Source organism: Pipistrellus kuhlii, unplaced genomic scaffold, assembly GCF_014108245.1.
Source record: "Pipistrellus kuhlii isolate mPipKuh1 unplaced genomic scaffold, mPipKuh1.p scaffold_m20_p_6, whole genome shotgun sequence".
Lineage (NCBI taxonomy): Eukaryota > Metazoa > Chordata > Mammalia > Chiroptera > Vespertilionidae > Pipistrellus > Pipistrellus kuhlii.
This window is the reverse complement of record NW_023425562.1, coordinates 68,519,576-68,532,418: the sequence shown is the minus strand read 5'-3', so window position 1 is coordinate 68,532,418 and position 12,843 is coordinate 68,519,576. Positions and strand designations below refer to the sequence as shown.

The 12,843-nt window shown below is 40.3% G+C and overlaps 1 protein-coding gene across 1 annotated transcript in view; it reads right to left on the bottom strand.

Moving 5' to 3' along the window:
• PCSK2 (proprotein convertase subtilisin/kexin type 2) overlaps positions 1-12,843 on the bottom strand; it is a 235,000-nt gene that overhangs the window by 38,614 nt on the left and 183,543 nt on the right. The window contains exon 7 of the mRNA XM_036418996.2: positions 2,749-2,837. Within this exon, the coding sequence (XP_036274889.1) occupies positions 2,749-2,837 (89 nt within the window). The remainder of the gene's footprint in view (positions 1-2,748; positions 2,838-12,843) is intronic.

Below are 12,843 nucleotides of genomic sequence, written 5' to 3'. Positions count from 1 at the left end.
TGCAACCAGGGGAGCAATGGGCAGTGGCAGAGACTTGCAATCAGGAGAGCAAAGGGCAGTGACAGCTCATCCTAGGCTAACCCCCTGAACCTGTCTCCAAGGCCCCCTTTGTTGCTTCTTTTAGCCTAAGCCCTTGTTTCACTGTCCCCAGCTTTAATAAACATACTCTCAAGAACAAAACAAAGCAAAAACAGCACATACACAATGAAGACCATTTGACCTCCCCCCCTTACTTCCTTACTGCCTAAAATAATTTCGCTAGAGGGCCTGCCCCTGAAAGGGAGCTCTCCTGGTAGATAGCTATAATGTAGTCTGAACTAGGTGTGGGGCTTAGACTTTAGAGACTCTGTCTCCCACTCTCTGCATGCCCAGCACACATTTGCTTACCCAACATTTGCTTTTCCATCTCCCTGTGAATTGCCTTCCTTCCCTTTAAAGTCCCCAAATACTACCCACTTCTCCTTAGCTCAAGACAGCATATAAGCTTCAACTGCCCTATCTGTCCTTGGGGCACCATTTTCTTATGGAACCTCCATACACATGTACATAATGAAATCGGATTATTTTTCTCCTGTTAATCAGTCTCATGTCAATTTAATTCTTAGACCCCAGCCAGAAGAACCCAGAAGGGTAGGAGAAAGTTTTTCCTCCCTTACATACCCAAATTTTAATCTCTGGATTTGCTTTTAGGTAATTCAAATGAATAGAGAGAGAAAGAAAATTAGGTACATTTGGTGAACAGCTTAGATGTTTTCAGAGCTCAGATAATGGAGAAAAATATAGAAGAAGCAGATGGGAAAAAGACCCCAATAAACTTCCAAACATTCTGAGCTACTCTGACTTTTAATTTTATATATACTTAAAGAGAGGAAGAGAAAGAGAAACATCAATGATGAGAGAGAATCATTGATTGGCTGCTTCCTGCAAGTTCCCTACTGTGGAAATGAGCCTGCAACCTGGGCATGTGCCCTTGACCAGAATTGAAATGAGCATGGGCATGTGCCCTTGACCCTTCAGTCCACAGGGCAACACTCTATCCACTGAGCCAAACTGGCTAGGGCTGACGTTTAACTTTTACATGCAGTAGTTCTAAGAATCCTTTGTTGAAAAAAACCAGTTGATTTGGTTGTACGAAGCTTTCAAAACTATTTTGAAGATAGTCACTAGGAATGAGAAATTCAGGTTTGAATTTTTCAGTTGCTCTGTTCTGTCTTGTGAATAGAAAACCCACCTCGTCTCAGCTATCATCCGAGGTACAAGTCTAGCTTATAAAATATTAATTGGGTGATATTCTTTCCCCTGATCTCATAATGGCTTCTGACATTTTGATGCTAGCATTTTGGATACACACAAAGTAAAGAGGGACCAAGCGTCCTCTATTTACATTTCAGAACCTCCCAGTGTATGCTTTGGGATGTATTCTGCACCTAGCTCAGGCAAGCCTCTGAGCAAACTGTTGAAAGAGGTTAATGATGGGTTTATATAAGTTGCTCTTGCTTTATTTAGGTCCCGAGAAATGCAAATGTCAGCACAAAATTCGTTTTCGGTTCCATTAAATTTCCAGGAAAAATATCAAGACAGTTGTAAAAAAAGAAAAACAAGGCTGGATGAGTCAGGCTAAACAAATGAAGAGCCAATTTGAGGCTAAACTTGGGACAAGCCAGGAGCCACTTCATTCTCCAGCATTTTGTGGAAAGATTATGAACCCTGCTCTTTCATCCTCTCTCTCTCTCCTCCTCTCTTTTTGGGGGTGGGGGCAGGTTTTGGTTTCTAATTTCTAGTGACTTGTCACTCTCTTGTCTAAAGTCTTCTGTAAAGATGGAATTGTTAAATGTCCTTCCTATGGAGCTTAGTAAAAAGGTTCTCGGTAGAATGTATTTCCTTAAAGATGAGATGCATTGTGCAAAACTGAAAACAACAACCAAAAAAACCATTTTGAAGATTCTGAGTGTGTTTATAATAATCCATGCCATCTTCATATTCTATAGGCTTTGTTTGAGTCTCATTAAGATTTTATGATACTGATAGGAAAGAGTAAGACAATACAATTCTATTTATGTAAAGTTTAAAAACAGGAATTAGCCCTAACCGGTTTGGCTCAGTGGATAGAACATCGGTCTGCGGACTGAAGGGTCCCAGGTTCAATTCCGGTCAAGGGCATGTACTTTGGTTGCACACATCCCCAGTAGGAGGGGTGCGAGAGGCGGTTGATCGATGTTTCTCTCTCATTGATGTTTCTAACTCTCTGTCCCTCTCTCTTCCTCTCTGTAAAAAAAAAAAAAAAATCAATAAAATATATTAAAAAAACAAAAACAAAAACACCCCAAAAACCCCCAAAACAAAACAAAAAAATCGGCACTAGACAATGTTTGCTGCTAGAAATCATGACTGTGATTATTCTTTGTGCCTGGATAGCAACTGGGAGGGGACACAAGGAGGGTTTTTGGGTGCTGGTAATACTTTGTTTCTTGGCCAGTTTGTAAAAATCCATTGAACTACATGTTTGTGATCTGTGCACTTTTCTGCATTTATAGTACACTTAAGTAAAAAATTCAAACGTGTATTAATATTGCCATAGAGGTTAAAAAATAGATATGTATTTTTTCACTTTTGTTAAACTCCACGTCTCAGATCTCCCGCCACAGTGGGAGTTTTTGCCAGGCCCTGGCCATCCTAGAGACTAGGGTGGGATGCATTTTGGGGCTGGCTGTCTGGAACAAGGCCTGCTGCTTGGCAGGGTCAGCTTACCTGCGACCTTGGAGTTGTATGCCACTCCGACCCCACAGATATTGTTGTTGGCTGCGGCAGAAACTTCCCCTGCACATCGGGTTCCATGGCTGCAGGGAAAAATAAAGACAAGTTAATACAGTTTCAAAAGACTCTGGAAGAGGTTCCTTAAATTCTGTCAATTGGAAGTAATTGGGCTCTTTTCAATGGCTTGGTTAGCCCGAAGCTAGCACTTGGCCCACCCAATTTTCCATCTATGTATCCAGCGTCTCTTCTTTCTCCTCCCCCCTCCAGCTGCCTTCTGGACTGTGGCTTATTTCTGACAAAAGAGGCTTCTCAGAACATTTCAACCTTAAAATCTGATCTTTACTTTAAAATTTGAAGTATCTTCTTGCACAAAATACACTTATATGTCCCTGGTTGGAAGAGCTCTGATTGTTCTGAAGCACTAGAATTGTGGGCCGGTACTTAATTTCAGGGCTGGTCCATCCATTGTGGGTAACGCTGCTTTACCTTTTTGGCTCACAGACTCTTTTGAAGATTGAATGCTATAGTATTCCATGCTACAGATTCTTACGTTCCTTCAGGAATATAAAGGCATACAGTGACAACGTTTTGCATATAGTTTCAAGGAAGTCCACAGAACCTGCGAGGCTGACCAGATTAAGACCCTCAGGCATTTATTAGGTAATCTTTCCGAGGTTTCCCTGGTTTTATAATGCTGAGCAAGCCTTCTCAGGGCTCATGTTTTAGAATGTCCTTTGCAGCACTCACTATAATTCCATTAGTTTTCTCCCTTTAGCTTGTCCTCTCTTCCCTTATATCACGGGTTCCAAATAGTTCTTCCCCTCCTATGTGTACTTCCCCCCTTCTTGACTTGGCCTGGTGATTTGGGCTGACCCATAAAATGCAGTGGGAGGGTGATGAACCACTTCTGAAGAGGCCTGGCACCCTGGCCGGTGTGGCTCAGTTTGTTGGGCATTGTCCCATGCACAGAAAAGTTGCTGGTTTAATTTCTAGTCAGGGCACATGCCCGGGTTTTGGGCTAGATCCCCTTTAGAGGGTGTGCAGGAGGCAGCAGATTGATATTTGTTCTCACATCAATGTTTCTCTCTCCATCTCTCCCTTCCTCTCTCTGTAAAATATTTAAAAGAGGCCTGACAGCTTGAGCTTCCATCAGCTGGTGCCAGGTGCCACATAGAGGAGCTTGAGCTAGAGTCTAGCTGCTAGACCACATATGGGTGAGAAGACATGGAGAGAGGCCTCCAATGTTCTAGTACTTCAGATGATATGCCTGACGTGAGGGGAGCCTCATCCTTCCTCCCTTCCAGACCAGCCAGGTCACCCCAGTTTGCAGGTAGTGGAGAGAGACAGGCTGCCTCTGCCCAGGTTACAGGAGTGTGAGCACATAAATGTTCTTTTTTTTTTTTTTTTTTTTTTTTTTTTTAAATTTTGGAGTACTTTGTTAAGTGGCTATAGAGAACCGAAACAAGCATAAATGCCTAAGTCAATCAGAATGCGGTGTTTAAACCCCACACAGCATTCAAGATGTGGAAGTCACCTGAAACTTACCAGCCCTGACCCTCAGGGGCCGATTTTAATTGTCTGTGAAGCAGCTAAGGAATTAAAACAGTCACATTATCAAGTCTGCTGGAACCTGTGCGCACAGCCTGTGGAAGGGCCTGGTTGGGGGTGGGGTGAGGGGGCTGGCTTTTTCACTCAACACTCAAACTGTGGATCAAGTAAGGAAATGTGGGTGCAGGGGCTGTCTGGCTAGAGGGCCCCAGGAAGCCTTGATTTCTGCAGCGGTGACTAGTGTACTGTCTGTGACATCCTTTCCGGGCAGGCAAAGCTATTGCACAAGTCCTTAAAAAATAAAGTATAGACCTAGCCGGTTTGCTCAGTGGTTAGAGTATAAGCTTGTAAACTGAAGGGTTCAATTCTGGTCAAGGTCATGTACCTCGGTTGCAGGCTCATTCCCCAACTTGGTCAGGGTGCAACCAATCAATATGAGATCAATGTTTCTCTTTCTCTGTTTCTCCCCCTCCCATCCACTCTCTCTAAAAATTAATGGAAAAAATATCCTCAGGTGATATATGTACACACACAAGTGAATACACACACACACACACACACACACACACACACACACACACACACACACATTTTCTTTCTTTGTATGAGTAAAAGTAAAGCCTGCCTCCATAAAGGCTACCTATCTCCTGGACTCTAAATTCCCTTTGAAACAAGAATAAAATCTGCATATTGTGTCCAAGTAAACCCTGAAGTTACTATACAAGTTGGCCTTGTGGTGACAGATTTGTGAAAGCTTAGTGCTGAACCAACTGCTGTCTCCTTGTCCAAGTTTTCTGTAAACCACACTGAGAAGGTGCTTAGTTAAGGTGGAACTTGATGGGAGACTGTCGTGGATGTGGCTTTAATGGCAACTACCTTCTTATTCCAAATTCTGGAGAAACTGATAACTAAAATGTTTAAAAACATCATAAAAGCACACACATATGTATTTATATGAACAAAATGATATCTATACACCTTTATATTGATTTGTATATGTATTTTAAATATATAAATTTAAGTGTATGCATATACTTATATCTATTATATATTCAATAGGGGTCCGGGGCATGAAAATTCATGCCCGTCCCCTCTCAGTCCGGGAGCCCTCAGAGGATGTCCTACTGACTGCTTAGGTCCACTCCCACAGGCCTAAGTCTGGCCTCCCTCTGCGGGAGGCGACCAGGTTGATCAGGGGAAGGTGCCACCCCCATCACCCTACTGCTGCTGCCATGGCTGGCAGTGGTGGCTGTGAGGCCTGAGCCCTGGGCCTTGCAGCAACTGTGGCTTTGTCTGGATGGACATCTAGAAGAGATCTGCCCTAATTAGCATATTACTCTTTTATTAGTATAGATAATTCTAATATATGCCTATACATTATCTACCGGTATATACCCACACATTATATACTTAAATATGTACATATCAATATATAAAATACAAACTATGTATAAAGTATACATATGCTTTATATTGGTGCATAATTTAAAAAATGGAACTTACTTTAATGGATACTGACTAAATGTATCTTGCTTGCTTGCTGTTTGACTCATGCTGAACAAATCATTCTTAAATAAAAGTTTAAAAAATCAATGCCATCTCTAATTTGACTGAGAACAAATTTCCTTATTATTTAATAATCAGTCCTGTTGATATCTCCTTTCTGAGACCTAAAATGTGCAATCAGGCCTTGCCTGGGCCAGTCATTACTTTCACCAACATTTGTGAAGAGCACAGAGGTACTGATGGAGGCTGTATAGTGTGTGGACCCTGCTCTAGAAGTCTCAGGAGTTAGAAGGCCCAACAGCCAGCTGTCTGGGAGGTTATTCATGACTAGGTACTGTGCTCAGTGCTTTTCTGGCCTCATCTACTTTAATCTTCACAAGAGGGCTACCTGTCGGTACTGCTCCATTTCACAGATGTCAAAGTTGACTCTTGGAGGTATTGACTCTAAGGTGCACAGCAAAAAGGTGGCTGAGCCAGGTCTGAGACCAATGCTCAATTACTGAACCAATCCTCTACCCTCCCACATGAGGATATAAGCTCATCTATACCCTAAAACTGCTCACTGATGGCTGGAGGACAAATGTATGTGAACTGGCTTGCACAAATGAAAAACACTGAATGCTTCATTATCTTTAGTTTTGGCCTTTAAGTGGCAAGATGAATGCTGTGGGCTCTCTAGAGGAACATAAGAGAAGAAACATTTCATTGTTAAATTAGGAGGCACTAATTAATTATAAGCAGCTAGTGGAGGCTTCTTATAATTGTTCATGACTCCATCTTTTCAACAGTCCTGGGCCTTGTAAGCTCTGTTCCATTGCCTCCAATGCTTTCCCCTCATTCCTGCCTTCCCAATGGTCTCGGGCAATGCTTGCTCCCTGAATGTCAGTTTGGACTCTTGGTGGTTTTCTTAAAACATTCAGTAGCTCCCTCTTGCCTCTATAATAAAACACTAGAGGCCCAGCACACGAAATTTGTGCACTGGAGGGGGGGTTGTCCCTCAGTCTAGTCTGTACCCTCTCTAAAATGGGACCCCTGCAGGATCAGGCCTAAACCAACAGTCAGACATCCCTCTCACAATCTGGTACTGCTGGTTCCTAACCACTTCCCTGCCTGGCTGCCTGATTGCCCCTAACCACTCTGGCTGCCAGCTTGATAGCCCTCTAACTGCTCCCCTGCCAGCCTGATTAACACCTAACAACTGCCCTGCCACCTAACTGCTCCCCTGCTGGCCCAAAATCCCCCAACTGCCCTCCTTTGACAGCTGTATTGTGACAATGTGGGGGTGGCCATTTTGTGACACAAGCGTGTGAGAGTCAATTTGCATATTACCTCTTTATTATATTGGATAAGCCTGTCTGAAGTGGAAATACCTGTAAAGGGTGAGGGACAAATATGGTTGCTTGATTGACCACCTTCAAGTTATTGGAGTCACGGCTATGTTGCATTACTACTCTCCTGGTCTGTGTCTGTGGCAATGGTCTGTGTCTGTGGCAATGTGATTTTCTTGCTCCTCCCTGGAGAGTGGAGCCTATTTTGCTCTTCCTTGAATCAGGCTGGCCTTTCAGCTTGTTTTGGCCAAAAGCATGTGTGGAAATGCTGAGTTTAGCCCTCAAGAGGACTTGTAGCTTCTTCCTCTTGAAACCCTGCCCAGGTACCATGTGGACAAGACCAGGCTCAACTATTGGATGGTTAAAGACATGCAATTCCTTGGGCCTATCTCCTCAGCTGATAGTCAACCATCCTCCAGACATGTGAGAGAGGCTGTCCTAAGCCAGCAAGCCCCCAGCCAACCTGCCAGCTGACCATGGACACACAAGGGAGCCCAGCCACAAAGCTGAGCCCTGTGCAGATCAACAGCACTGTCTAGCTAACCTACAATTTTGTGAGCAATTGTTAATGCTTATTGTTTCAAGCTACTAAGTTTTGGGATGGTTTTTATGTGGCATTACTTGGCAATGGATAACTGATACAATGGATACACAAGGCTAGAGGGACAATGCATGTTAACCTGTGGGGGAATAGGGTTCAAACCTGGACCACCAAACGGACACAGTAGCTGTGAAGATGTCCACGGGGATCTCCATTGAGAGAGAATAGGCACACTCCTTCTTGCCATGTTGCTGGCCTTCATCCCCTAGAGTGACTGGTCACCCTACTAATCCTTTCCAGCCCAAAGCATTTTTTTTTGTATGTGTTCTATTCAAGTCATAGATTAAGATATACTGAGCAACATGAACGTGATGAGTATCATTTGTTGACCTACTATGGGCCAGACACTGGGCTGAGAGTGCTACATGCATTATTCTATCTAATCCCCACAGAAAACTATTATTATTATCATCATTTTAAAGAGGAGGGAGTTGAGGCACAGAGATACTAATCACTTCTCATTAGCAGGAAGAACCAGAATTCTAACTCAAATCTGCTGCTTCCAAACCCCTTCTCTAATTTTGACCCTTGACTATCCTCTATTCCTGATTATCAGAAGTGTGCAAATAAAAAGTGTGTGGTTAATTTTATGTGTCAGCTTGGTTGGGTGAGGGGGTGCTCAGATATTTGGTCAAACATTATTCTGGGTGTTTCTGTGTTTTGGATGAGATTAACCTTTAAATAGATGGGCTTTGAGTAAACAACTTCAGTAATTATGTGTGTGAATAGTCAAGGTATCCTAGAGGCCAAATGATTCTGTAATTAGAAGGCATGTTCATGTGTTTTATATTTGCATAGATTTTTAAAATAAATAAATATATAGAGATGTAATTGAAGCCCTCCCTGAAGCCATTATGCCTTGGATTTGACCACTACACTAGGTTTGACAATTAGAACACTGATCCATGAATGTTTTTATGCAATCACGTTTAATCAGCTATGCATATACATAAAAATGTTTCATAATATATGATCTATTAAAAATTTGCTTTATTCACTTGTATTTTGAGGTTTATTCATGAATTCTAGTTCATTTGTTTTTAGTGCTGTCTAGTCATTCACTTAAAGATATGCTAAAATTTACTTATTTGTACTCTGAATGATAGGCATTTAGATTGTTTGCAAGTTGCTTGCTGTTACAAATAATTTTAAGAAAATATTATTGTCTATTTAATTTCTTGGGCACATGTGGAGATTTTCTCTGGGAGTATGTATGAAGGAGGGAAAATAGGTTTATGGATATATATTACCTCCAGAGAGGGAGAGCTCCTGTTGCTCTCACATCCTTGCCAACATTTAGTATCAGCAAAATTTACCATTTTGCTAGTCCATTTGGTGTGAAATGGTATATCATTTGTTCATTTTGCATATTCCTCATTACTAAAGAGGATGAGCATCTTCTCACATGTGAATTCACTCAGGTGTTCTCTTGTGTTAATCACCTGTGCATAACTTCTGTCCATTTTTCTATTATGTTTTCTCTTTGATTTGTGGCCATTCTTTATATGTTTTGACATTTAATTTTGTAGTCCCCCCTCCCCCATAAAACTTGAGGACTAAGTTGCACATATCTTCTCCTAGACTGTGGCTTGTCTTTCAACTTTGTTCATTGTCACTTTTGTTGAAGAGAAAGTGTTTCATTTTAATGTAGTCAGGTTTATCAATCCTTTTATTTTTCTTGGGGTTCAGTGATTTGTTTAAGAAATCCATTCCTGTTTTAGTATCATAAAGTTGTTTTTCTACATTTTAATTCTAAAAGATTTCTATACATTTAGGCCTTAATTATCCTGAATTTTATTTATGTTCAAGATGTGAGATGGACACCTACTTTTGCATACTATCAACTAGTCCTATTTATTAAATATCATCACACCATCCTTTCCTTATTATTTTTATTGCCATCTTGATAATATGTTAAGCTTCTTTTTATACAGGGTGTGTGTGTGTGTGTGTGTGTGTGTGTGTGTGTGTGTGTGTGTGTTGTGTGTGATATCTGCTGCTGGCCTCTCTATTCCATTTCTTTGAATCTTTTTTACCTTTCCCTGTGCTAACCCTGCTCTCTCATATTTATTAAGGTTTTATAATGTTTTGATAACTGGTAGGCAGTTTCCCACCTTGATGATGTTGATCTCCTTCTCTCTTCATATTTATTCTCTTCAATCTCCTCTTTCTCCTCTCTTGCCTTCTTTTTCTATTCGTGGCTCTTTGCTTTTCTGTATCAATTTTAGGAACATTTTGTTTAACTTCACAAAAAGCTTTAATTAGAATTGAATTAATAAACGAACTTGCCATCTTTATATTGTTACATCTTCTTATCCATGATCTTAGTAGGCCACTCCATTCATCCAGGACTTCCTTTATGTGTTTTCTAAATTTATATTTTTCTCACTAATGTTCTCACATACTTTTTCTTAGATTTATCAGTATTTCATTGGTCATGATATGTGGCATATTGTCAAATAAAAGAGATGCTAGGTAGTATTCTTATTTTTTCCCAGCATTAGAGAGTATGCCATCAAATTTCAGCACTAAAAATAATATTTGCTGTAGGTTTTTGATAGATAGTGTTACCTTCAATTAATTAATTACCTACTCAACTGCACCCAGGCTAGATTTTATTTCATTTATTGAGATTTTATTCCAGTTGTATTTTTCAATTGCAATTCATTCTTTTTCATATTCATGTTTATTTTTGCTCATGTTTTCCACATCATTTATTTTTCTTTTTAAACAGATGTTATTCATGCACTTATCATTCTGAGCAAATGTGCAAATAAGAAGCATGATGGTTAATTTTATGTTTCAACTTGGATGGGTCACAGGGTGCTTAGATATTTGGTCAAACATTACTCTGGCTGTTTCTGTGAGGCCGTTTTAAACATAAATTATTTTAAAGTCTTATTAAATATTCTCCATAAAATTAATTTCACCTGGTATAAATTCATGCCCTGTTTATTTTATTTTATTTTGTTGGATGTGTTTTTTCCCCTAGATACTTTTGAATTTTAGTTTTCAGGCTAATTTTGAGTTGGAGATCCCTCCAGCCCCATTTCTCTCTTTCTTTTTTTAGTCTCCATTCCTGGCCATTGGTCCTATGGTTGTCTTAATTTACTTCTCAGTTCTATATTTGACAGCTACTTATAATGGTATTCTAGGGCTCTGGATTCACAGAGTTATTGGTAATAATGCAGATTCATTCAGCAAGTTAGTAGTCAACTTGGCCAGGTTTGTGGGCATCTAATCTCCCATCTCCTTAGATCTACAGATTCTTAGATAACCAAAGTTCCACAGTGGCCAGCTACAGTATTTTTAGTCATGTCTTTGCTGAAAGATGCTTCAGTGTTGGAAATATTGGAGCTGAGCTGCAGAGATTACCCATGTATGCTGGCTAACCTCCAATGAATTCTACAGGGTAAGATGTTAGGTTTCAAGAGTCCTGGTTAAATAGGTGAGGAGGTGCAGCTGCTTTTGGGTAAAATCTCAGGTCTGCTGGGAAGTGCCAGTGCTTTCTGGGGAAGAGAAGAGGCTCTCTAGCTTCCTAGATGTTAGGCCTTTCATTTGTCCCAATAGATTAAGCTTGTCTCATGCATCTACACTATCTTTAGATACAATTCCTCCTTCAATCAACAATGCAGAAACACAGGTAACAGACACTTGCCATAAACTTTAACCTTGAGTTGACTATTATCTACTTTCTGTCAAAGTTCAGATGAGAGGATAGATGTCTGAGAAAAAAATGGGTGAATGGCTGGGCCATCCAAGAACTCCTTTGGCATAGATCCTCCCCATTTTCTATGTAGCTGTAACACTTTTGACTTAGCTCTTTAGAAATTCCTTCACTGAATGTCACAATTATATTTGTTGCCATTTGGGAATGCTAACTATATGCCATGCCCTCTACCAAGTGCTTTGTGCACATGTGTCTAGTCACTCATACAAATCTTCAAGGTGGAGTTTTACTCCCATTTTACAGAGAGAAGAAACTGATTTAGGGATCACTTACTTCATACCAAGTAATTAACACAACACTATATATTTGTTCATCGTAATCTGTTATATTTTCCTCTCTTAAGAAAAGAATTATTGCCACTGGGGGACCATAAAACCCCCCTATGTGGCATGCATAACATCAGTTTCCAAAGTAGAAATGATTATACTAACATATAGATGATTCTTTTATAATTTATATGATTCTCTCCATAGCTCCCAGTCTGTGTTATGTCTTTTCTTCTAGTCACAGGGAAACCTTAAATAATGAAGACTTGTCTAATCCAGGTAGGGGACTAGAAATAAAAATTAAAATTTTTTTGTGTGTTTCCCCCTCCAATGGCTCACAATAGCTAACAAAATAGATTTCTGTTGTGTTTTATTCTGCTCTGGTTTGTATAGAGGGAAGGTTTAAAGCAACAGCAACATTTGAGCAAATATCAACTTTGGAGATATAATATTCCCTGCTTATCTGTGGGTTTGCTTTCCATGGTTTTATTTACCCTATGTCCGTGGTCAGCAAACTGTGGCTCATGAGCCACATGGGGCTCTTTGGCCCCTTGAGTGTGGCTCTTCCACAAAATACTACGGCCTGGGCGAGTCTATTTTGAAGAAGTTTAAGTTTAAAAATTTTGGCTCTCAAAAGAAATTTCAATCATTGTGCTGTTGATATTTGGCTCTGTTGACTAATGAGTTTGCCGGCCACTGACCTAGGTCAACTACAGTCCAAAAATATTAAATAGTAAATTCCAGAAAAAACAATTTATAGGCTTTTAACTGTATGCTATTCTGAAATCTCTCACTGTCCTGCTCCACCCCACACAGGAGGTGACTCATCCCTTTGGTGGTTGCGGTAGGTACAACCACCAAAGTACCTGTGTCCAAGAAACCCTTATTTTACTTAATAATGTCATATTCACATAACTTTTATTATAGTATCCTGTTATAATTTTCTATCTTATTATTAGTTAGATTGGTGTTAGTCTCCTTACTATGTCTAATTTATAAATTATATTTTGTCATAGGTATGTATGAACAGAAAAAAAAAACAACCTAGTTTATATAGGGTTCAGTACTATCTCTGGTTTTGGGCATCTACCCATTGCGGGGGGGGTCTTA